A 27044-nucleotide genomic window follows, 5' to 3' on the forward strand; every position below is an offset into this window, starting at 1 on the left:
GAAGGGGATCTAGCTGCTACCATGATATCATACAGGGCTGGCTCCTCCTTGTCTCAGCATTCTGTGCCTGGAGTTTAAACAGTTAGGACACAGCGGCTGCAGCTCTCTGAACTCTTCACGTTACCTGGTAAGCAGCTATAGCCTGACATACATACCGTATATATTACATGCATGTTACTTGTTGCTGCTAGTAGGGTTAATACTATTACACAGGCTGTGGAGGAATGTCTGTACATGTCTCCCTGTTACAGAGGGTGTGTGCAGTATCCTCTGCGTGCTGCAAGAACTCTGGGGCACCCAGTACGCTAGATTTCCTCTATGTTCTTGTAGCTTTAAGGGACAACCGGCACCGTTATTTCTGAGTGTCGACACACTTCCCTGAGTACCGACTGTCAAGTTTTACCACCATTGTAGTCTTTCTATTTCCGTACCTGTGTCCCTCCTGCAATGCTGAGCATGTGTAGCTGTTGCAGAACAAGCAGCTCTCCTACCCTTTAGCCTGATTTAAGGGGTTAATATGTTTCTGTATGCACACAGTATAATGCTGTACAGAGGCACACCTACCACATTGCCAAGATGGCACTGGATGAGAAAGGGTGCCGCTCAGCATTACCTCTTACAGCCACCTTGTAGAACCAGGTGTGCTGCCTCAGGCAGTGTCTGACTCAGAGACTGGCATAGACCGCCAGTAGCCTCTGTTACTGTTCCTGAACTACAGAGAAGAAGCTCAATATATACAGTACTACAACTCCCGGCAGACCTTGCTGCTTGAAGCTTGGCTTGTTTTGGGATTCTTCCCTGGCTCCTTTCTGCACATGTGAGTCTCTCAGCCAGGCACTGCCCAGAGTAACACACCAGCTACTACTTGATTCTACCCCCTGGACATGGGTGGCACCACCGGGCAACACCCCTCCTCAATTCGGCTAGACACTGCTGCAAAATGTACAAGGGGCACCAATACTTTGTGATGTGTAAAGTGCACTATTACTGTGTTTGGGCATAATGCGTACTACTGTGGGGGCATAATGTGTAAGGGGCAGTCATATGGTGTGGTTTAATGTGTGAGCTACACTACTATTGCATGAGCATAATATATAAGAGTCGCTGATGCTATGTGGGCATAAAGTGTAAGAGGAACTACTACTGTGTGGCATAATGTGTAAGGGGCACTGCTTTTATGTGGGCATAATATGTAAGAAGCACTACTACTGTGTGGCATAATATGTAAGAAGCACTACTGCTGTGTGGCATACTGTGCTGGAGGCACTACTACTGTTTGGGCATAACATATAAGTGTACTACTATTTGCTTAATGTGTATAAGGGGTACTTCTGCTTAGCACAACATTAGTAAGGGGTACTACTGTGTTGTGTAACATGAATAAGGGACAAAACTTTGTTCAAATGTTTACACAGTGTACAGTAAGTGTACAAACAATATAATTCTATCCACACAGTATAACTGTATACACACACACACACACACACACACACACAAGGGCGTGTGGAAATGATGATTACACGGAACAGTGCAAACAGCTTTCTCCTCACTTAGATACACAAAGCATCAGGTGCGCTGTGGTTAAGTGCCAGTGAGAGTCTGCAGTGACCCCTAGAAGCAGGATTGACAGGATTATACAATATGGTGACACATGCCCATACAATCATAGAAGTAATATGAAAAATATCTGTACTTTTTTTTTATATTCTGTTACAATAGTTTATTTTCTAAAGTGTAAATAAAAATAATTCAAATTCATATTACAAGGTTTTTTTTTTTTATTTGACCATACAATAAAGGTATGAAATTAGGGAAAATTCTTAATCTCCATAATTTCATTCTGATAGCTACAAAATCATACTTTTCGTGTAAAACTATTTTTCTATTTGATTAGTAATATGGAAGAAATAAAAATCCGACATGCAGAACCCAGAATCCAAATTCGTGTTGACCGGCGTAATCCATATAGAGCGCAACACATCTTATTATATAAAAGTATACAGACCTGTTCATTTTGTGGCGATAAACAAGCTTTCCTCTCTATGATGACAGTAATCAATGACGCTAAGGGCGGTATTCAATCCCGGGGGTTATTTTCGACAGGGGAAATAGCGCCCTCCGTCTATTCAATGCTGCCAATTCCGACAACATTGAAGGCGGATTTCGACAAAACAAATCCGAATTTAAAACAAGTCAGATCTATTTTGCCGGAAACGGCCATGGATTGTTGAATTCATGGGCATTTCTCGACAATCCACACCTGTTTTCAATGACACACCCTCTTTTTGACGCAATCGTCAGGCAGAATTCAGCCTGGCGAGAAACTGTTGAGCTCGACGAAAACTAAAACTTAGGGCGACATTGGGGCATAAAATGTATGGGGTCTATGCGCCTACATGTCACTGGCCTCACTTATCATAATAGGCCCTTGGACATTTTCAGCTCCAGGCCTATTAGCCCTTATTCCGACCCTGACTAAGCTGTGCAAAATCAATGATAAATTCATGGGCCACAGCTATGACCGGAACACGATAAATAAGCAAAAATGTTTAAAGTATTTAACCAATCATAAAACAGCTGCTACTCTTTTCGGTCAGATAACGTTGTGGCTCAAAGAGCCGTGACAGCCTGTTGACCCATTGTGGCCTCTGGCTAGAGTCTGCCCTGTTTCAAGAAAAAGTCCCCCATGGTTTGTTTCATCTCATGTACACGATTGTCAGAGGATCTGGCTCATTGACATCCTCATATGTGCCTCCATGTATACTCTCAAACACATGATTATTAACCACATACCACACTATCTACCAGGTGGGGACAGAGGTGGTCAACTTTTCCACTAGGCTAAGTGGGGCTAAAATGGGCCGTATGGATGGTGTAATGGTTAAGGTGCCCATACACGTTACAATTATTGTATACAATATTGTATACAATATTGCATCTCATCGCATCTCGGTTTTGCAATGAGATCAGATGAGATGAGATCTAGTACAAAAAGTATAGGTGGCCATACACACGCAGATTTATCTTCAGATCTGGCTGGTTGGAACAAAAACATGGTTATGGATGAGAGCAAATGACAGTTGACCATTTGCTTGGAAATGCTGGAAAACTGACAAACTGTCACTCATCCATAGCCATGTTTTTGTTCCAACCAGCAAGATCTAAAGATAAATCTTACTAGTGTATGGGCAACTTAAGTGCTGCACATACTTTTTGTACTAGATCTCATCTCATCTGATCTCATCGCAAAACCGAGATGCAATGAGATTCGATATTGTATACAATATTGTATACAGTAATTGTAACGTGTATGGGCACCTTTAGCATTACTGCCTCACAGTGCTGAGGTCATGGGTTCTATTCCCACCATGACTCTGTGCGGAGTTTGTATATTCTCCCTGTACTTGCGTGGGTTTCCTCCGGGTACTCCAGTTTCCTCCCACAATCCAAAAATATATAATTGGCTCCCAATAAAATTAACCCTAGTATGTCTGTGTGTGCGTGTATATGTGGTAGGGAATATAGAGTGTAAACTCCACTGGGGCAGGGCCTGATGTGAATGGTCAAATATTCTCTGTACAGCGCTGAAGAATATGTATGCGCTATATAAGAAACTGTTAAAAAATAATAATAAATAATAAATAAATGGATCCATTTACTCAGCACAATTGCACCAAATGGACTTGAGTGAGTGGGTTATCTGTGTATTTTGGTTGCACCATGCATATCATTCCGTGGCCTTGTGCTTTATACATGCCTTGTTTAGTATTACATGCAAGTAGTTTATATGTACTCTCTGTTGTTTACCTTTCCTTGAGAACAGTTGTTCTGTTTCTGGCAGAGGCTCGTCCATGTAAGGGTCCGACTTATATGAGTGGAGTTGATTTGTAATCCAGTCCTAGGCTGCTCTTTTACATTGATTGCACTTTGGCCATGTCTTATGTTGTTGCTTGCATGTACTGTTTATCTCTTTACATGTGAATCCACCTTGCAATCCTCTGAGAGGAGTTTGTACGTTCTCCCCGATTCCTGGTTATGAGTAGATAGTGTGGATTTTCTCCTCAGACTCTTGCATGTGATGGCTTGATACATGGGTGTGGAGTTTACATGCACTCACCTCATAAGTTGTAAATTTTGTCACCTGTATTCGCACCCTGGCTGTGTCTTGTAAGATTGCTTGCATGTTTTCTGCATGTCTCCGGGATTCATTGTAGATTAAATCCTGCAATCCTCTATACATCATTGTTTGCTTTCCGTTCCCCTGTCTTTGGGCTGCTTATATACTGACTTACAGTATATTCTGTGCTGATTATTCTGCATTGTTTGTAGACTCTATTCCGGTCTGTTTTCTGGCTGGAGCAGATGTCAAGGTTACATGCCTGTCTTATGGTAAACAGGCCCTTCTGAGTGATGTCATCATTGTGGGACAGGATACTGTGTAGTGCCCCTCCTCCTACATCAGGCCACGCTTCACGGCAATACTTATTTAGGTAAAACCTGCACATGTGTTACTAGTGGTATCACTTGCTATAATGCACTGAATCTTCAGCATATTAACACAGCTTTACTTTGTTTGCAAATACTTTGGAATGCAGCTGGCTGCTTGCGAAGCATTAACTCCATACTTACTCAATGACAGATCGTACCTGCTTATACTGTAGATATATATTGTGGCAGGGACAGCAGCATTCTTCCACCCGAAGACAATGTAGAACAGGGGTGGCCAACCGGTCAGAGGTAAAGAGACGAAAAATATCAGTTGTCAAGCCAAAGAGCCAACATCAGCGCGCCAAAAAGGGGCGTGATCGGGGGAGTGGTCAGGGGCGTGGTCATATGACACAAGGAGAGTGGCCACATGACAAAACTTTATGCCCCCAGTGCCAGATATGCCCACCACAGTGCCAAACATCATATGCCCCCCACAGTGCCAAACATCATATGCCCCCCACAGTGCCAAACATCACATGCCCCTCAAAGTGCCAAACATCACATGCCCCTCACAGTGCCAAACATATGCCCCTCAAAGTGCCAAACATCACATGCCCCTCAAATTGCCAAACATCATATGCCCCCCACAGTGCCAAACATCACATGCCCCTCAAAGTGCCAAACATATGCCCCCCACAGTGTCAAACATCATATGACCCCACAGTTAGGAAGCTGGGCCCTCCAGCACAGGTGTTGCCCACAGTGCAACACCTATGCTGGATGGCCCAGCTTCCTAACTAAAGGGCCCACCTAGAGGGCCAGGAGGGCCCAACAAACAAATGAGCCACGGGCCAAGAGGGCCCGACTAATGCGCACACAGGCCAGAAGGGCCTGAATTTGCCCACAGGCCTAGTGCCCGACACCCGGTGGTCTAGGGTGGATGGAGGGTAGGAGGCCAAAGGCCCCTACCTGGTGTTGGGAGAGGCCGCTGGGGGGAGCTTCGTCAGCTCTTTTGCTTCCCACCCCCGCTGGCCTCTCCGGGAGCCATCTTCTTTTTTCTTGCAGAAGGCGCCGGAGATCTTCTGTCTTGATCCCGGCGTCTTCTGGCCTCTTCAGCGGCGCCGGAACTCTTCTCCCCGCCGCCGTCTTCTGCGCCATCCTCTGGCGGCTTCTCGCGTCTTCAGGAGCGCTCCTGCCTGGAGAAGACTTTTCGCCCTCCCGCTGGCGTCTGATGTCAGACGCCGGGGGCAGGGCGGAAACGGCGCGGCGAGCGCTGATTGGCTCGCCGCGGTCGTTTCCTATTGGCCGCCGATGCGGCGTTTTGAATTTGGCAGCCGAATTGGCGCCAAATTCAAAACCCCGCTTTGCAGATGGGAGGCTCGCGAGCCGCGGGTTGGCCACCGCTGATGTAGAAGGTCTGGCCCAGGTTTCAAAGCAGCAGAGAAACTGTGATCTGTGTTGCGCTGATTAGCAGCACCTGTGTTCTCCTGATATAAGGGTTTCCAGGGCAGAGGGTCATTGCTCTTGATGGCGGAAAAGCTGCCCAGGTGTGGGCTATGGTAGGGACCACTGGAGCTTTCTGAAGAGTTTGTACTATGCTGTGACACCGGTATGTATCCTCGCCTATGTCCGGTTACCTCCCCAAACACCGGTTTTCTATCAGTCAAATTGTGAGGGGATTGGGATTAGATCCATACTCTATTTCTATTGCTATTTGGTGTTGCATTTGTGAACTACAGTCCGTATATATACTGTATGTGCAGTTGGTTAATAATTCAATGGAATGCAAACTCACAAAACAGCAATTAACTCTGAATCTAAATCAGTCAGTTTGATTACACAATCTGCCACAAGCAGCGATATCCCTAAAACCTGGACTGTTGGGCTGCCTTGAGGACCGCATTTGAGAACCAGTCTGTGGTTAAAGTGGGTGAGAACGTGGGGGGGGGTGTACTGAGTACCACCACCTGTAATAGTGAGGTGGAAATAGTTCAACCTCCACTCCCGCCCAACACTGTAATTCCAACAGAACGGCATTACAGTTTGCAGGGAGGGTGCCACCCTACCACTGGCCCTGGCACTGCCTAATGGAGGAAGAAGAGGGAATTAGGTGTCAGGAGAAATGGGTTCCCCCAACTCTCCAGGACCACTTTAAGCCCTGGATCCACTGCATCACTGTCTTACCTGTATTCAGTCCTCTGTTTTAGAGAATGCTGATAACTGACCATTAATATTTCTTCTGTTAACAGGACGTGAATATGGATGTACCGACACTGATGACTCCCATACAAGAGACGGGGTAACTATGATACGTAACAGCATTGTGGGCCCTGGACAAAACAGGGCCCTACCCACCCATTCACAGGAATCAATACATTAAAAAAAAATTATAACTCATCCCTGTGGTCACACATCGTCACATGCTTTCAGCCATCCAACCAATCAGCATGCTGACAACTATTCACCGTCTGGCTGCAGGCTGGGACCCTTGTAGAGAGTGCCTGAATATGTGTACTTCACAATCAGAGCAGCCGGGCAGCGTCCTCTACCTGTCTACCAGGAAGATCTGGTGGCACCAGCCTGCCTCTACCCGAAGGCTCCTAGAATCATGGGGCCCTGCACAGCTGTCCAGTAAGCCCATACATTAGGATGGCCCTGATTATAGGGTGATATGCTGAACTACCAGAGGAATACTTTGGAACATAGGCAACTGGCCCGTCATAAGCTGATGTTTGGGAATGCCACATGTCAGGTCAGGACATATACGTAGGTTAGAATTATATTGGACATCTATTTATATGGGGCCACAAGGGTTCTATAGCGCAGTATGTGAGGGTGTAACTGACAACTAACATGGGTAGAGAATAATACAAAACTTAGTGTAGACCATAATTACAATGCTAAAACCCATCATTGTGTAGATAATAAGGCCCAGCTAATTAATTAGAGCTTAAGGTGCATACGCAGTGAGATTTCAGCTTTTGACTATATAGTCCAAATCAGAAGAAAAGTTATTGCAGTGTGTATACAGCTTGCGATGCCCATGTGGGGCCCCCTGGGACCGGCATAGCAAGAAATCATAGACTATGCAGGCAAGCAAATGTTAGCTAAATCTTGTGTTCTAGTATAGTCAAAATCAGCCGTAATCAAAATATCAAGTAGATATAGTCAGTATTGTAGGGCTTTGGACTCTGGGGAGTTCAAGGGAAATTGCATAGTGAAAACCGTACATAACCAAAATCTCTCTGTGTGTACGCACCTTTACATCCCACAGGATAAAGATGGAGTGGGCAGTAGAGCTGGGGTAAGTAGACATTGGAAGGTTAGGGTGGTAGACTGACCATCTGGCAAATGAGGGGCTGATGGCCATAAGGAATGATTCAGTCAGGGCACAACCTCTAGCAGGTGTTTTGAAATAAGAGTGTGGGCGCTTAAGTGACAAATAGGAAAAAAAAAAAGAGAGGCTAGTACTCACCTATGGGTCCCAGTTGATTCAGATCTGGTCCTTCGTTATGTTATTCTTATCAAGGTATATGGAATGACAAGAAGAGAAAAAGAGGGCCGCACCCCTCGTGTAATCCTGTTTCTAAATCATAAAACACTTAATGATATGTTATGGATGGTAATTCTTTATATGTTATCCAATCTTATAGAATCGGGGTATCACCCCCTCACAATCACACTCACGGAAGGAGTAGATCAGTATCGCATATCAAGAAACAATATCTCCACGGTCATCAGCTGATATGTATCGGGGGATCCCCCCTAAGCCATATACTCACAGTGTGGTTGATGTTAAATCGCAATTGGAACAGGTTCTTTTCTCCCGAACTTTGAACAATCAAAAATTCTGGATTCTTGTATATTTAAACAAGTATCCTTTATTACAATGGGTACAATTAAAAACAAAGCTGTGTAGAGTGAGGCTACTTAGGCTGTATGGAGCCGGTAAGGGCTGGACGGAATGATGTATATAAGTAGGTGGAAACAAGTCTTACCGGGGCCCCTGGTTCCTTGTCCACCTCCAGTCCACGTCCTTTTCCGCTCCACCAGCCGTTTGCCTCCTCTAATAAAAAACAAAGGGAACTCCACCGACGCGTTTCGAACTCTAATGGTTCTTTTTCAAGGTGTATTTTGTTCCCTCTGCCTTCCGGATATTTATAGTGTTCTGATTTCTATCACAGGTGCATACGATCTAATCCTAATCATTTCTGTATAGCTTCAATTTCGTCTTAGAAATTCAATGGCTGGCGCATAGTTTATACAGGATCCTGCACCAGCCATTGAATTTCTAAGACAAAATTGAAGCTATACAGAAATGATTAGGATTAGATCGTATGCACCTGTGATAGAAATCAGAACACTATAAATATCCGGAAGGCAGAGGGAACAAAATACACCTTGAAAAAGAACCATTAGAGTTCGAAACGCGTCGGTGGAGTTCCCTTTGTTTTTTATTAGAGGAGGCAAACAGCTGGTGGAGCGGAAAAGGACGTGGACTGGAGGTGGACAAGGAATAAGGGGCCCCGGTAAGACTTGTTTCCACCTACTTATATACATCATTCCGTCCAGCCCTTACCGGCTCCATACAGCCTAAGTAGCCTCACTCTACACAGCTTTGTTTTTAATTGTACCCATTGTAATAAAGGATACTTGTTCAAATATACAAGAATCCAGAATTTTTGATTGTTCAAAGTTCGGGAGAAAAGAACCTGTTCCATGCGATTTAACATCAACCACACTGTGAGTATATGGCTTAGGGGGGATCCCCCGATATATATCAGCTGATGACCGTGGAGATATTGTTTCTTGATATGCAATACTGATCTACTCCTTCCGTGAGTGTGATTGTGAGGGGGTGATACCCCGATTCTATAAGATTGGAACACATATAAAGAATTACCATCCATAACATATCATTAAGTGTTTTATGATTTAGAAACAGGATTACACGAGGGGTGCGGCCCTCTTTTTCTCTTCTTGTCATTCCATATACCTTGATAAGAATAACATAACGAAGGACCAGATCTGAATCAACCGGGACCCATAGGGGAGTACTAGCCTCTCTTTTTTTTTTTCCTATTTGTCACTCTTAAGCGCCCACACTCTTATTTCAAAACACCTTCTTTTTCCATTGTCTATTGTAGGGAGACTAGGTGGTCTCCTTCTGTTTTTGAATAGAGTACAGGCAGCTATAAGCGCAGACCATAATTTTCCCAAAAAACAACACAGCACAACCTCTAGCACTCTGTGTCCTCCCCCTCCCTGGAGGATGTGCATGTATTGAAGCAAGTTGGGGTCATGCCACAAGGCCGACCCCCCCCCCCCCGATCCATAGGACACCCCCATTTGAAGCGGGTATGCCCCCTGTAATGTGCGCACACCTTTTGGATGCCCCCATGAGCTGTGACCACACCCGCTGTAACGCACACACACACAATGCCAGGTCCAGGAAGCTACCTCATACTGTTGGTGGTAGGCTGAAGTGTAAGAGATCTCAAGAGCATATTTATGGAATATGAGGTTGGATACAAGTCTGAGTGGATGATAGAGGACATTACCAAGGGTAAAGGTGGCATGGAAGTAATTCCGTAGATGGCCCATGTTGGCACATGTATCTACTGAGGCATTCCCATATGTTCTACCAGTCCAGCCATAACACCAAACCTGAAGACTTGTCCAAAGTGGTCATATGTGTGTAAATACGTGTGTATGTCAGTTGCATCCCTGCAGGGGGAGGGGGTGCAGACCGCACCTGCTGTCGCTATAATAGTTGGGTAATGACTGAAGAGAAAGGGAGAAAAGGTAGAAAAAGAAAGAAACAACCAACAGCAAGGGGAGTTGGACACTCAACTTTATTTGATCTTTTAGATATGTTGGACTTAGTGTGGAGGAAAGTCACCCAGAAGAGTCCAAGTCATCTCCAGTGTATAGTACTGATTCGTCTGTGGTTTGCAATAGTCCTCCGTCACCACAAAGAGTCAGCAAAGAGACACAGACTGACTTTGTGCCTGAGGAAAACGATCCAGAACCAGAGGTCAAGTTCAATGAATTGGAGAACATAACCCCCCAGGTGTCCTTGGATATTATGGATCAGCAGAAAGACCTCCCTGGGGAGGAACGAAAAGATGATAAGAAACGAAGGAGGAAAAGAAGGAAGCGGTCAGTGATAGAGGAAAGAGAGATGACGTTACCCCCGATTATTTACAACATATCCCAAAGCCTAGACTTTTTACCCGTGTTAAAGGGTGCAGCAATGGCGTCCGGTAGGTGAATTTTCTTGCATAGCAAATTATATTGTTACTAGGTGATTCATCGCGCCCTACGGGCGCTCTTCACACCGTCGTAAGGGGCTGCGCCCCCTTATTTGTGAACATTTGTATATGAGAAAGATGGTTAGAATTGTTTGAAAGATGCCTGTATTGCAACTTGAGTTATAGGTGAAATGTGTTAAATAGAGAGCATATGATGTGGAAGGGGGTGTGTATTGTTTTGTTTAATTAAAAAGCGGTTACAGAGTAAGATGTACATTGATAGTGTGGATGGTACAGTGACATTTGTGGGTGTGGGGGGGGCTGTGTGTGCATGTTGTTTAGGTGTGTGTGTGTGTGCAATAGTATAGTAGGGTGTTTCTGAGTCAGTGGCTCCCCACTGGCGGAGGTCACGACACAGGAAAACAGGAGGCTGGGTAGTGATAGGGGTGTGTGGGAATAAGGGGGACTAAAGAGGAGGGTGGGAGATACTGTGCTGCTTCTGCCAGTGGGTGAGGGTCCAGCGTGGCAGCACAGGAGTACAGGATGGTGGCCCTTAGTCAGTGTCTCCTCCTACTGGGTGGGAGTTCGGGTGCATGAGAGCAGGAGGCTGGGCTATGAGGCATGATAGGGGCATGTGGGAAAAACAGCGTCAGCGACTCCCCAGTGGTGGAAGTTACGGTTCAGGAGAGCAGGAAGCTGGGTAGTGATAGGGGTGTGTGAGTATACGGGGGACTAAAGAGGGGCTTAGGGGTGCCGTGAATTGCGGGAGGGGCGCGGGGGGTGCCGTGAATCAAGGGAGGGAGGGGGCGCAGGTGTCGGCGAATCGCGGGAGAGGGCTGGGGTCCGCAAAGCGTGGGAGGGGGCGTGAATTGTGCGAGGGGGGGTTGCGAATCGCGGGAGGGGGGGTGCGCAGGGGGTCCGTGAATTACGGGAGGGGGGGGCACGGGGCGCGGTGAATCACCTAGTTGGTTATATATTCTTGTAGAAGGATGGTAGGATGTTGCTGTCATTCAGAATGCATTTACATAAACAGTAATAGTAGCAGTAAAAGGTCTGACTTAAAACACCTACAGTAAAACAGAACAGGTGTTATATATTATACAAAGAATTGGTTGATGTTGTGTAGGTTGACGTGCACATAGTTCATAGTTGTCACTGGAAAAAAATTGCTACAAGAAAAAATCAACACAGGAAGTTCAACACATGTAAATGTTGACATAAGTGTGGCACTTCATCGGTGTCCATGTCGACACATGAGAATGAATATGAAAACATTCAAAAAAAAGAAAAATAAATCTTCAAAAACTCATGTCAACCTTTTTCATTGTCGACCATAGCCGTGCCAGTGTTTTGCTTGTGCCATTTAATCCTGGGGTTGCCGTGAATCACGCGCGGGGGTGGGGGAGGGAGGAGGTGAGGGGTGTCCGCGAATCACGGGAGGAGGGGTCGTGGGGTGGATGCCGTGAATTGCGGGAGGATGGGTCGCGGGGGGGGTGTGGGTGCCGCAAATCGTGGGATGGGGGGGTGCGGGGGGTTGCAGTGAATCGCGGGAGGGTGGGTCGCGGGGGGTTACCGCAATGACAGGAGGGGGGGTCAGGGGTGGGGAATCGCGGTAGGGGGGGTCGTGGGGGGCACCGTGAATCGCGGTAGGGGGGGGTCATGGGGGGCACCATGAACCACGGGAGGGGGGGCCCGGGGGTTGGCATCGAATTGCAGGAGGGGTTGTGTCACGGGGTGGGGCCGCGAATCGCGGGAGTCACCGGGGTTGCCGCGAATTGCGGGGGGTGTGCTGCAAATCGCGGGAGGGGGGTATCGGGGGGTGCCGCGAATCACCACAAGAAAAAAATCAACACAAAAAGGTCAACACATGTAAATGTTGACATAAGTGTGACACTTCATTGGTGTCCATGTCGACACATGAGAATGAATATGAAAACATTGAAAAAGTGAAAAATAAATCTTGTCAACCTTTTTCATTGTCGACCATAGCCATGTCAGTGTTTTGCATGTGCCATTTAATCGTGGGGATGCCGTGAATGGGGGGGGGGGGGGAGGGAGGTGCATACCCAATATGACCCTCTCCAGGAGGGACACATTGCTCTGTTTCTGGACTTTCTTCTTAATTTATGGATTACCATCACCTGTGCTTAAACACCTTTCTTATCAATTACCCTGTTTAAAATGACAGGTGATGACAATCATAGATTAAGATGGAAGTCCACAAACATAGCATTCTGTCCCTCCTGGAGAGGGTCATGTTGGGAGGTATGGAGGTGTGGGGCGCTCACCTGGTGTGTCTGGTGTGTAGCTGTGTCTTTGCTGTGTAACATGGAGAGGCAGAGGGTGTCTGGCACTGTCTGTGGGCTCACTGGGCTGGTTCTCTGTCATGTGAGTCAGTCATGTGAGTCAGAGGCTCCACCCAGGGTTATATCTCCAGACACACTTTGAGTGACAGATGTAGCCAAATATATAAGAGATTTAAGGGTAACATGTAAGGCCAGATTCAGGGTCACGCATTTGTCACGCGGGGAGCGCTTGTTAAATAATCAAGATAGCTTATTATTGTTTGTAAAAAAATGTTATTGCTCAACAAACTGTCTGAAGTTTATCTCGCTGACTCTTTGATGTTATTGTACCAATAATTTGATTGTTCATGATAGCATACAATGACCTGAGATTTTCAGGATACGATGACCATGTATAATATATGACATATTTAATGTTGTTCATTTTATTAAACCTCTGATGTGGTCTGTTCTGTACAGGTATTTTTTCCAAATTGGCCGTGACAGTGATTCTCTTTTTTTACCTGTTTAATGTCATACAAGGTAAGTCCATCTCCCAATCACATCCCTGATATGTATTTATCATTCACAAAAAAATTGTTAAAAAACTTTTTATTTTTTTATTTAACCATTAAGGGTACTTGTGAGTTATCCGGGCTGCCGATTTTGTCCTTAAGTTTAGTTAACTTAAGGACACCCGACCGAGGCGATGCCCGCGATATACCCCCAAATCAGGGGCATCGCGTCGGTCGTGGCCGTTATAAGGGGCCGCGACGCGATGCCCGCGATTTCCCATAGACAGTAATGTTAAAAGACACGATGGACCCGATTTCCCATAGACAGTAATGTTAAAAGACGCGATGGACCCGATTTTCCATAGACAGCAATGTTAAAATAAAATGACAATGTGAAATTGGCCAATATGGGCATTTCACATTGGATATGTTTTTAAAAAAAAAGGTCGCATCCTCCGACCTTTTCATACCCCTACTATCCACTAGGGTGTGGAGTGAGAATAGAATAGTGTGGCGAGCGCAGCGAGCCACCGAGCCCGAAGCGTGGCGAGCGCAGCGAGCCCCGCGAGGGGACGCGGATACCTTTACAGGTATCCGCGTGCCCTTGCGGGCTTCACAGGTGTCCGCTGCGCTCGCCACACTATTCTATTCTCACTCCACGCCCTAGTGGATAGTAGGGGTATGAAAAGGTCGGAAGAAGGCGTACCGCTGCCCCTCGCGGGCTCGCTACGCTCGCCACGCTTCGGGTTGGCGTCAATAGCGGGGTGGCGTTAACGGTGGTGGGGGGCCATGAAACATTTTTTTTTAAAACATATCCAATGTGAAATGCCCATATTGGCCAATTTCACATTGTCATTTTATTTTAACATTGCTGTCTATGGGAAATCGGGTCCATCGCGTCTTTTAACATTACTGTCTATGGGAAATCGTGTCGGAAATCGGGTCCATCGTGTCTTTTAACATTACTGTCTATGGGAAATCGTGGGCATCGCGTTGCGGCTCCTTATAACGGCCACGACCGACGCGATGCCCACGATTTCGGGCGCGATGAAAAAATCGGCAGCCCGGATAACTCACAAGTACCCCATTAAGTGTGTACAACAAGTAGGACTTATCAGAATAATAAGGTTCATTCAGGTGCAGTCGTTTTTACTATTGCTATCTTTTGCACAGGGGTGCCTACTGCTGTCACATCATTTCCGTCCAACGATATACAACCGCAGCGATTCTTGAAACAGGATGGTCAGAGGATGCCAATTATATTCTCCACAGGTAACTTGGACTTTCCTTATTCACACTTCACAGCAAACCTTCTGCTCTGGGTGGGGCTATCAATTAAGGCCCAGACACAGGTCTGAGATATTTCTATTTAACCTGAATCTGGATGGCTGGGTTGTGTGCAGCTGTATTGTGTGCTAGCGTAAAGTGTGAGGAAATATTAATAATAATATTGGAGATATTCTGGAGATACACAGGAGGAAACCTATCTACCTTCTAAAATCCCCCAAACAGACTGTTATCAACATTCAAAAGTGTCACTAGTCACATTTTCTCTGTAACAATGTCAATGTGCCAGATTCCGCATCAGTTCTATATTTACTGTATATGTCCCTCTACACTCTGCACTGTACTGTATAGGTCCCTCTACACCTGCACTGTATATGCTGTTGATGTAATACTTCTTGATTACGCTAAAGCTTTTGACACAATGCCTCATAAAAGGTTATTAATAAAAATAGGTAATTTAGGGTTAGGAGATAAACTTTGTAATTAGATTAAAAACTGGTTGCACAATCGGGGACAGAGAGTGGTGGTAAATGGCATATATTCAAGCTGGGGTAAGGTCCAAAGTGGATTCCCGCAAGGTTTAATATTGGGACACACCTTGTTTAATTCATTCATTAATGATATAGGAATTGACATAGTGAGTAAAACTGCGATATTTGCAGACAACACAAAATTGAGTAGGGAAATTAACTCAGGAGAGGATGTGGATACAATACAAAGTGACTTAATTGAACTGGAAAGGTGGAAAATGCAGTTTAACGTTGATAAATGTAAAGTAATGAACAATTTACTTAGACTAAATTGAGTGATTATAGGGAATTCTGCTGTAGAGAAGGACTTGGGGGTCATCATAGATGAAAAATTGGGTAATAGTGCACATTGCTCAAGTGCAGCAGCAAAAGCAAACCGGACACTGGCATGCATTAAAAGGGGAATGGATTCAAGAGATGCCAATGTGATAGTACCTCTTAACAAGGCATTGGTGAGACCACACTTGGAATACTGTGTTCAGTTCTGGGCACCGCACCTTAAAAAGGACATAAATTAATTGGAACAGGTACAGAGAAGGGCGACTAAGCTACTAAACGATCTCGAATCACTAGAATACAAAGATAGGTTAACCAGGCTGAATATGTTTTCACTGGAGAAACGGAGGTTGAGAGGTGATATGATTAGTATGTTCACATACAGGATTGGAGGGTATATTTATTAAGCTCGGTGAAGTGATAATTGTCTGGTCTTTATCACCGACCAATCAGCTCCTACCTGTCATTTTCAAACCAAGCCTGTAACTTCACAGTTAGGAGCTGATTGGCTGGTGATAAAGTACCAGCCACAATATCACTTCACCGAGCTTAATAAATTTGACCCTGTGAATCATATGGAACTGGGAGATGATTGGTCACTAACAGGCCTATAATTAGGACACGCGGGCATGTACTGAGGCTCGAGGAAAAGATATTCCATACTGAATTATGAAGAGGATTCTTCACCATTAGAGCAGTAACATTCTGGAACTCATTGCGGGTGGTGGTGGTTACAGCAACCACTGATAATGAATTTTAAGTGGCCCGACATCCGCAGCGCCAGAGGTATAACGTGCTGTGTCGCCATGGCAGCATCACTGGGTGGCAGTTACTATACTGCAGGGATGAATGGGGACAATGCATTGTAATGAGTGCGGTAGGCTGTCTTTCATGTCGGGGGGTGGAGCCACATGTCAACAAATAAGTGATGTCAGCAAATAAGGTCTTAACATATATGTCGGCTCACCAGGGATTTTCCGGTTGGCGAATCCTCTCCTAAGGCCAGCCCCTAAATCTCCAGCAATCATTTCCAGAATTCTGCTTCTTCTGAAAACCCTGATCCTATCATGCAACTCTATATATGACATATGTATGTATATAATGTAAATATACTGTACATGTAACCTTGTACTTCATGCTTGCAGCCCCTAGTTCACCATCCCCGATGAAACACTGGAAGGCATACACGTTTGCTACAGGCTCCAGTCTCTTGAATATTCACCTTGTTATAAAGAACGACCTGGATCTGCTCTGTAACATCCAACCAACAAATCTTACGCTCCCCATCAACTGCACAGATGAAGATTCTGAAGTCTACTGGAAGGATAACACCGCACTGCTTCTGCTCACCAAACTGAGGTCTGAAACACTCTTCCTGGAAAATGGCCAGAAAACAGCAGCGACACCAACATCAGCAGGTCAGTGCAGGTCGGACTTACATCGTTTCTGATGTTGGGGCATAGCCAGAATGTATTGGGCCCCATAGCAACATTTTGAAAGGGCCCCCCAACCTAGTTCATTTATAGAGACTTTGGGCCTAATTCGAACCTGATTTCACAGCTGTGAATTCGCAGGCTGGGCGATAATCAATAGACAGGCCATACTATGGATACGCAAGGCCACCCCAAGAAAAAATCCAGCTACTTTGTTTATTGCTGGCCGCACGTTTTATTGACAGGAAGCCGGCATTGGGCATAAGAGATATCTGTCACCAAAGTAGTGCGTACACACTGAGCTATTTTCCCAAAGAGCAAGAGATTTTCAGGAGGAGAAAGACTTTGCTGAAAATCTTTCATATAAAAGGCGATTTACATAATGGGCGGGTTTGAATTCCAAGGGTGGGAGCAGCGGCCATTTTATTCTGGGCATTTCTGTTCTTGGGGCCTGATTCAGAACTGATCAATGGGCTGCATGTGTTCCGAGTCTAGCGACCAAGTGAACTCTGCCGCGACCGGGCAAAATCCCTCCCATGTGCACTTCTGCAATTTCATTTGCAGCCGTGGGTGAACGTAGGGAGAAATCCATTCACCTGCGCCAGCAAAATATATATTTGTGGCGGGGGGGGGGGGGGCGGGGGCAGTGGTGCCAGTAACGTAAACATTTCTGACCTATGCCAGGAAGGTCTATGTTACCGGCAAGAGGAGTAGCTAGGTGACATGGTGCCCGGAGCAACGGTATATTTTGGCAACCCCCCCCCCCCTCCCCCTAGGCACACAAGCTGTAATGCCCATTTCAGAATTTACCACACAATCTGTAATGCCCACTGTTATACCTCAGGATAACACTATACATGCATTTGCATAATAATATATTTTGTACCCCCCCCCCCCCCTTACATACTGGCGTCCCACTTCCTCCTGGTTACCCCCTTTCAGTCACAGGCAGGGTATGTTGCTGGACTGAGTACGGTTCTGCATTGCCCACATTTGTGTATGCAGTGTGATCCAAATTGCACCCACATGCCACACACATATGTAACAGCTCCCCAATGATGGTGTAGTGTCGTACCTGGTTTGCTCGGTCGGCTGGACCGGTTCAGCGACTCAATGGCGTCTTCATCCTGATGGGAGGCTGTAGCAGAAGGATGAACACCCCAAGCAATACACACAATAACTAACATACACAAAGGCGGTGACAATAATATTTATTAACTAGGGAACTGGTCACTGCTGTAAGATTAAGTGTGGTTATTGCCAAAACACATACAATAATCCTCAGCACAATACACTGTTCCGATGCAGCATTCAATTATGACGACATTGGTTATGCATTCAAAGGACCACGTAAGAATTTGTAATTGTCTATTCACATAAATCTTATCTAGCAATTAATCATTCAAATCTACACATCAATATTCAGACACTATAAAGCCTGCAATAACGTATCACTAAAACTGGCAAAATATCTAAACTGTCCACAGAATAGCCCTTACTGTTTTTGAGTTCAGTCCATTATTGTAAGTGAATTGTTCCAAGTAATAAGATCCTCTGAGGAGGCTGAGAAGGAAAGTTGAACTGTGCAGTTATTTGTATTCCAATAGGGGTTGGTACAAGCATACGTATACATATACGTTTAATGTATACTAGAGTCAGCAAACAGAGGGCGCTGTGGTGTACTGATGTCCACTTTCTAACAGAAGCAACAAATAGAGGGCGCTGTGGAGCAATTGGCTTAACACATTGTTCTTTAAATGCATAAAGGGGGAGATTCTCTAATACCCCTTTTCCATCTGAAACCCGTGTTAAACACGGGTTTTTGAACACGGATCATACCCGTGTAAGACACGGGTAAAAACACTGTTCACACTGCACATAGACCCGTGTTATACCCGTGTCGGAGCCATTTACACTAAACCCGGGTAAACTTTGAAAAATACCAAGAATGCCCACAAGACATAGCTTTTTTCCAGTCCAAGCCAGTTTGAAGTCACAAAGGTGACAAAGGGAGGGGTGGTGGTGGTGGGCGGGACTTCTTACAGCATTGCAGCAATGGAGTCTGAGAGAGTAGCTGTGTCTATGCTGGACTTGCAGACATTTTGCAGTATTTTGCTGTACTATTCTGCCATGGACAGCTTGATGCAGCTTATAACACTGTGCTGTGATGGCTGCTTGTGCCCAGCGCAGGAGGAGCTGCTGCTGGGAAGCCTCCTCATGGTCAGCGTCTCCCAGCGCGTCTCCAGCAGATGACATCATCTTCTGGTGCCCCTGAAGAACCAATTACCAACCTCAGAGCGTTACCCGGATATAAAACACTGGTAATGTGCGTTTACACTGCGCACAGATCTGTGTCATTGCCGTGTTTTACCCTGGTAGATACCAGGGTAGAATTCCCTGGTCTCTCTACCCGTGTTTTGTGAGAAGGACACGTTCACACTGACAAAAAAACCATGTCGGTGCGCGTCCACGAGCAAAAACCCGGGTAGAATTTGCTAGTGGAAAAGGGGTATAAGCTAGAAATGTGGTAAAAACCCCGTTATCTGGGTTTTTACCGCATTTTGGGATGCTGTAAGCATCCCCCGCCGGGTTACCGCGGCGGGGGGCATCGCCAGAAAAATCTGGCAATGCCCCATAGAAGCCAATGGGCTTCTACCGCAACCCTCTGCCGCGCCACGCCGACTCCCCGCCGCCCCACATCGACCCCCCGCCGCCCCGCATCGCCCCCTCCCCCCTCACCTGTGTCTGGGCAGCACAGTGCTGTGCTGCCCGGACCTGTGACCTCCTCCCTGCACTGATCCTCTTCCGGGTGCAGGGAGGAGGAGAGCCCGGCGCAGCAGCAGCGCCGGGTGTGTGAGGGAGGGGGGAGCCACCGGGACCTGCTGGGACCCGGCGACTCTCACTGCAAAGGACAGCTCTTAACGCAAGAGCTGTCCTTTGCTATAATTATCGCATATGTTACAACATATGCGATAATCATAATTACGATGGGCGGCGAAGGGGTCGGAGATTCTTAGAGAATCTCCCCCAAAGTCTTTCAGCAATGGGAACACTGTATAACGATTAAACAGCTCAGTCCTGACTTGTACAGTAGGTGAAAGTAAATACACAGTCTCTCCTTAATTCCACAGTAGGGCCTTATGCAGCCCACACACGCGCCGATGCCGGCGGTGCGATGCTGTACGATGGGGTGCGCGCTCCCGCGGCACCTCATCGTACAGTACAAAAAGTATGTGCTGCACATACTTTTTGTACTAGCTTTTTCTAGCACAGCATCGCATCGCATGCACATCGTATGCACAAGGCATACGATGCGATGCTATGTGTGGTAGTTAAGCCCACAACGCACGCTGGAATCGGTGCGTGTGTGGGCTCCATCAGATACAGTAACACTGTGGGAACAATGGTACAACTTATTGGTAGGCAGCCCACACACTTCCAGGCTAAACACTGTCTCTAGTCAGCACTCTGTCTGACACGCTGAGCATCTTCCAGTGACAGGCTCCAGAAGGCGGGAATAATTACAGGGCAGTCTCTGTTGGAGTTTATCCCCATAGGGATTTGCATGTGACCAGGGGGTCTGGAATAAAGGCCACTACCTGAATGGATTTTGGGCTCCTCCACAATCGGCATGCCTGCCCTCGCAGTCCGAATTAAGCAGGGACTTCCTCTCTCAGCACAGCATGCCTCCTCTCCACATGCTGCCTTCTCTCCTCTCCTTCCTGCTCACAGCCATGTCATGCTGCTGCTCTCCTCACTCTCTGTCTCAACTCAACTAGAGATGGGTCGTTCGTGAATGAACCGGATCTTTTGAACGGATCCCACTAAAAAAAACGAATGAGCCGCCGATCCCAAGAAGGTGATCCGTTTCAGTTTACAATGCATTTTCCTGATCTCAGTGCTGCCACCTGTGGCAGCTGAGATGTCCTACCTCTGTAGACTGAGTACAGTGCTGTGACTACAAGTGATAGAAAGATTAGCTGCTGCTGCTGCCAGGGATGGCCATCGGTGCAGACGCCATCGATGGTTGCCATCGATGGCGATTCTGCACCCAGCCATCGATCAGTGTTTTTACTCGGTCATGTATATTCCCCCTTTTTTTTAAAGTGAGTCGGGGACCCGTCTAAAAGATACGTATCTTTTCACTGAGCGGTCCGGCGGATCCCGGCTCACTTTAATGATCCGTTTTGCCCATCTCTAAACTCCACCTTCACTTCTCTGACCTCTGCCCAATAGCAGCACAGCTGTTTCCCTCTCATTCAGGGATTCTGACAACTCTCCTGGGTCCTAGTGCTCTACAGATGCTCTCTCTTTTGGCTGCTCCTGTTACCAGACCACCAGGAAGGGCAATTAACCCCCGCAGCCCCAGTCCGTAAGGACTCCCTAAGAAGCATTTGGCTGCAGTCCCAGTTTAAACACACAAACAGGGGTACCTCAGAAGTGGGGTACCACACATACAACCGTGCGCTATAAACAGGGAATGACGGAAATCTGACATTGCAAATATATAACTTTGTACATTAATTTTCCAGATTCATTCTACACTAGAGAAGAAGCTCTGCAACACTTTCATCTAGAGGACAAAACGTCTCAGGGTGCAGAGAACTCCACAGCGCCCCCACGGAGTCAGACAGAGGAATCGCGGCCTACATGGGTATTGCCTCTGGCAGTTACAGTTGCGCTGGTGCTTGGAATTGGAATCACAGTTCTGCTGCTGGTCAAATATTGGAAATGTGATACAAAGTAAGTTTCTGGCACCTATGTAGTCGCCTCTTGCTAATGGAATTTTTAATTAAATACAACTGAAAGCCATCCAATATAGTAAAAATCTATCGCTGCTCCTCACATCTGTGGTGACACTGATGGACACTACGGGGCCCCCAATGGAGCTCCGTCCAAGGACAGACACACACACACTCAGCATGCTAGAGCCCCAGCTCCCAGCAGTGTTACATAGCGTTGTAATGCTCCTTTATCATAGGGGCGGGATTATGTAACATCCGCACCCGCCCTTCGCGGTACTTCCCCGGCTAGCGCAGACATAATTATCGCATATGCTCTAACATATGCGATAATTATGGGTTGTGCTGCGCTCTACCTTAAACTGGATGACCTCTATACATGATTTACATATAATATATGAGATGCATGTCTTAAGAAATTTCTAATTTATTCAAATCATAAATCTTAAATTGTAAAAATCACAGTACTGTGTATATATAACCCCACTGGGTATCACTCCTTTGCAATCGTGAAAGGATATTAAATAAATGAATATTTATGGGAAAAAAAAATGAAATGATGAAGAAAGAAAAAATGAAACGATATTGTGCACTAAATTGTTCTGTTCAGAATAAACAGAATTAAGTCCTTCAGTCAATGGTAATAGCGGCGTCCCGCTGTTTGATATACTGTAAATGGTCTTTACTTTTGGATACAGCTTTCAGGTACCTCTTTTCTTCTGGTTTTCCGGGTCTGGTACTTGTGGGTATTAGTGTGCACTGTGGGTCCCGGACTCCTTGGGCTGCGTGCGCCGTCTGTCTGCTCCGGGGAGCTGCGTGTATCACACCGCTCACCGTGCAGGCAGGGATTGGCCAGACGCTGCACCTTGTCTGCGGCGGCTACTGAGACCACCGTTTCGGGTTTGTAGGTACCCGTCCCGGTGACTGTTCACCACTCTACAGGTCCCTTGGCTCACTCCCTCACTTTCCCTTCTCCGTACTCACCTCTTGCCGGGGCTTCCTCCTTGGCGATCTCCTTGCCGTCGTCCAGTGTGTTTGCCGCTGCCGTACCGTTCTCTCCGCCTGTCTCCAAAGTAAGTTGTGTTGTAATGGGGGTACTCTCTCCAACGCGTTTCGGCGTAAGCCTTCTTCTAGGGAGCTGTGAACAGCTCCCTAGAAGAAGGCTTACGCCGAAACGCGTTGGAGAGAGTACCCCCATTACAACACAACTTACTTTGGAGACAGGCGGAGAGAATAAATTATAAATTTCTTAAGACATGCATCTCATATATTATATGTAAATCATGTATAGAGGTCATCCAGTTTAAGGTAGAGCGCAGCACAACCCATATAGAACCTTTACGAATTGAAATGGAGACAGTCATCCGTTTAGTGCGGCTGCTAACCGATTACAAAGAGATTCAGTGCACAGGTCACCAACCAAAAATCCATAATCTATGCGATAATTATGGCAAAGGACAGCTCTTGCGTTAAGAGCTGTCCTTTGCGGTGAGCCAGGGGGAAATCATGCTCCTGGCTTATTTTTATCTTGTCTATTGTTTTTTCCATTGCTGCCTCTTTGTACTGTGTAGTGTTTGTACTCGTTGCTGTTATTTAATGAATGTTTTTGCTCATTAACAGAAGAATGTGCCGGATCGAGTACAGTAAGGGCCAAACAGAGGACACGGTCTAAAAGGAGAAAAAAAAAGTTCTTAAAATAATAACAGAAAACTTTTTTTATATAATGCTTAAGGATGTGTTTTCCCCACAGGCCTGTAACGCTTTGCTTTGTGTGCCAGGGCACCAGTTGGCATGTACATGTGTTTTTTACATGCAGTGAATGCGTGTAACACATTGGAAAAGCCAATACTTGTTTTTGCCATTCATAAATCCCAATATTAATTGCATGCATATTTCTTTCAAGTTCTGGTTCAGAAATCAGATTTTAAATCTGAATTTCGGCTTTTGGTGTGCAAAAAGTACCTGATTTTAGCTGTTTTTTTTATATTTATCGGTTTTAGCAAAGGCTATAGATTATTTTTATCAATTTTAAACCAAATCGAAATCCAAACCAAAACACTTTGCGGGTGGTTTTTGCAAAAATAAAATCAAAACACATTGAAGAATTAGAACCAAAACTCGCTAAGCAGTGTAAGTTCGCTGCAAACTGACACCAACCGCAGAGTGAGCAAATCAGGCGGGCGGCTGGCTTCCTGTGACATCAGCAGACCGCCCTTGTACCTGCATTTGTACGCCCAGGAAACGCAGGGTGCTTGCATGCGAACGCCTCCATCCCACCCAACCTGTGCGTATGACACGGCGACTATGTAAGTCACCGAAGGCGTCTGCACAGCATAAACAGAGCATAAACATCGGTCCCTGTTGCAAATTTGACGGGGACCGAACAGACCAGAATGACCCCCCTGATTCAGACCAATGTGCAAAGTTGCAGATGACTGCGAGTAGAAAACCCCACCCAGAATAAGTGAAAACCCACCCCTTGCAGATCTGCAAATGAATTGCAAGTGGAGCGCTATACGCCATCCACCTGCACATCCATACGCAATTAATGTGGGAGTAACTCTGATCCTTCATCAACTCTGAGAAGGCAGCTCTGATGTCACAGACCCTCCCTGAAACAACGTTGACGCCAGCATCCTGATCATGTATGCCAGATTGTCAAAGTGTTACACTTGGGGAGGGATTTAGGCACTAGGGGGACTTAAGCCCCATACACACTAGAGCAGGGCTGGCCAAACCGGTCCTCGAGATCTACCCCCGATTCACGTTTCCTAGACCACCTAGCTGGTACACAGGTGCCGTGCAGTCATTACTAAACTGTCACATTACCAGACCACGTAGCGGGTGAACAGATGTAGTCATTACTAACTGTCACATTTCCCAGACCACCTAGCTGGTGCACAGCTACAGTCATTACTAACTGTCTCATTGTCAAGCCTGCTGCATCATTCCTATGATAGCATACTTCCCAACATCTAGGGACAGTAAAGAGGGACAAAGGCGTGCCTAAAGGGGAATGGCTTACCAGGAAAGGGGCATGGCCTACAATTGCATCTTCCTGCGGGACATGCCCCCGTTTTGAAGCTGTAGGGGGCATGGCCCGGAGGCTCACAGAGCCTCTAGCCTGGGGGCATGGCTAGAGGCTCTGGCTGTGGGAATAGACACTGTGCACATTCGCACAGCATCTATTTAGCGCTGCTCAGCAACTGACAGGGGGGACTCTCAACTGTCCCCACCGCGGTAGACTGCCTGCCCCAGGAAGGATACTGGAATGTCCCCGAATCCCGGGACCTTCCCGCGGTAAACGGGACAGTTGGGAGGTATGCTATAGATCAGTGATGGCTAACCTTGACACTCCAGCTGTTGTTGAACTACACATCCCAGCATGCCCTGCATCAGTTTTAGCATGACCAAATAGTAAAACTGTAGCAGGGCATGCTGGGATGTGTAGTTCAACAACAGCTGGAGTTTCAAGGTTAGCCATCGCTGCTATAGATCCACAGGTTGCCTGACAAACATGAACTGATCGCAGATTTTGAGAACAGGGTTTGGCCACCCCTGGTCTAGAGGATTAAGTAGAAGATATCTGTTCACAATAACTTATAGTGCGTACCCTCAATATTGTTAATGATGCGCACTGCCGCACGTCATTAACAATGATTGATGTCTTCTGAACATGCTGATCAATTTGGCTATCTAGCCAAACGACCTGCGTGTTCAGCGGGTCCCGGAGACATCACTGAGCGATATCGATGGCCGATATCATTCAGTGTGTACACTAAATTATCGGCCACCCACGGCCGATATTATGAAATACATCGGCAGCGGTCCTGGTCAGTCTATTTTTGGTCTATTTTAATCCAGATTTATATTATACACAAACATCTATATTAAGATTTCCATGCAGTTATTTTTTTGGTTGCAGTCAGACCACAACTGTAAATTGCTTTTATTGTATTTCATCACATAGTTATTATTTGGCACATGAGTGTATTTTTGTCTTGATAATGTTAATGCACTATACCAGGCCTGGAAAACCTGTGTCTCTCCAGCTGTTGTGAAACTACAAGTCCCAGCATACCAGTGACATGCGGTGGTGGCTGGGAACAGAGAGGCACTGTCACAGCCACCACCGCACCCCCATCCCTGGCCCGACCGATGGTGACATCCAACCCTCCCCCCCCCTCAGCTAGCGGCAATGAAGCAATGGATGCCCCCCATGCCGCAACAACATCTGAACCTCCGCAAAACCCCCCCCAACATCTGAACCTCCGCACCACAGCCTCCACAAGTGGTGTACACACACAGCACATTTTGCACAACACTGCTCACCTAAGCTGTACAGACAGCAGTGACTGGCACCCAGAGCCAGAGCGCCGGGCGGGAGGCAGAAGAGAGACCCCAGAGAGGAGAGGGTAAGAGACCGCATGGAGCACGAGCCGGTGCCCAGATAACAGCAGGAGCTGTCGACTCGGCTCCGTGCATCCCCCTTCCCCCCAGCGACGGCAATACAAGCCGGGGGATGAGCTGTGCAGTGGTGCACTGTGCGGCTCGTATGCCATAAGCGGCACCTATAACAGAGCCTCGTGTTAATAAGGGACGTGCTTTCTGCCTGTATGAAAGCACGCCCCTGTCAGTGAGGAGTCACCACTGTCCCCAATCACATCTGCCGCAGTGACAGGGGCGTGCTTTCATATAGGCAGAAAGTACGTCCCTGTCACTGAGGCACTGCTATAGGTGCCGTGTATTCACCTTTTTTAAATGGGCTTTTGCAGCCGGGTGCTCTGTCCCTCCCACTGCCCGCCCCCTGCATCTAATACTATACTATAGGCAGCGGGAGGCACCGCACTTGGTGCCTCCTAAACGAATAAAAATGGAGTCAAAATTATTATAATAATACAAAGCATATCTTATGACACATAATATGTGTCATAAGTATTTTCTTTGTATTATTTTATTACATTAATCATTATTGACAGGGGAGGCACTGCCTCCCCTGACTGCACGTCCCTGCAGCATAACTTGCAACAGTTTTTCTATTATAGAATGCTGGAACTTTGGCAAAGCATGCTGGGATGTGTAGTTTCCCAACATCTGGAGAGCCACAGGTTGTCCAGGCCTGCCCCATCTGTTCTGTGCCCTGATACTATGACCTCTGTGTTCTTTATGTAGAATGCATGATGTATGTGTCTCGCTGAATTGTACCCCGGGTGTGTGTGTATGGGGGTAAGGGTATATATTCTGATGTTGTCCATGATAAATATACTCCTGTTATTAAAATAAAAATAAACAAG

General features: G+C 46.4%; 1 protein-coding gene and 1 long non-coding RNA gene across 3 annotated transcripts in view; one reads left to right on the forward strand and one right to left on the reverse strand.

Annotated features, from left to right (window-relative positions):
* LOC146042120 (uncharacterized) overlaps positions 1-4389 on the reverse strand; it is a 72676-nt gene extending 68287 nt beyond the window's left edge. For both annotated transcript variants that reach the window (XR_014463750.1, XR_014463749.1), the window contains exon 1: positions 3808-4389. This is a non-coding gene — a long non-coding RNA (uncharacterized LOC146042120). The remainder of the gene's footprint in view (positions 1-3807) is intronic.
* LOC146042118 (uncharacterized) lies at positions 1-27044 on the forward strand. The gene is made up of 8 exons (XM_083162039.1): positions 1-127; positions 6678-6727; positions 10300-10694; positions 13448-13510; positions 14656-14754; positions 16721-16993; positions 21541-21751; positions 23371-27044. The coding sequence occupies exons 2-8, from the start codon at positions 6687-6689 to the stop codon at positions 23420-23422; spliced, it is 1134 nt and encodes a 377-aa protein (XP_083018165.1). The 5' UTR covers positions 1-127; positions 6678-6686; the 3' UTR covers positions 23423-27044.

The sequence above is a fragment of the Crinia signifera genome, chromosome 19 (genome assembly GCF_055691185.1).
Source record: "Crinia signifera chromosome 19, ASM5569118v1, whole genome shotgun sequence".
NCBI lineage: Eukaryota > Metazoa > Chordata > Amphibia > Anura > Myobatrachidae > Crinia > Crinia signifera.

What these genes read in the sequence shown, in the direction of transcription:
- LOC146042118 (XM_083162039.1), top strand. Translation starts at nt 6,687, where the DNA reads ATGGATGTACCGACACTGATGACTCCCATACAAGAGACGGG. An exon ending in GGGTGCAGCAATGGCGTCCG is followed by an intron (nt 10,695 to 13,447) that starts GTAGGTGAATTT and finishes TGTTCTGTACAG; the next exon opens with GTATTTTTTCCAAATTGGCC. An exon ending in TATTGGAAATGTGATACAAA is followed by an intron (nt 21,752 to 23,370) that starts GTAAGTTTCTGG and finishes GCTCATTAACAG; the next exon opens with AAGAATGTGCCGGATCGAGT.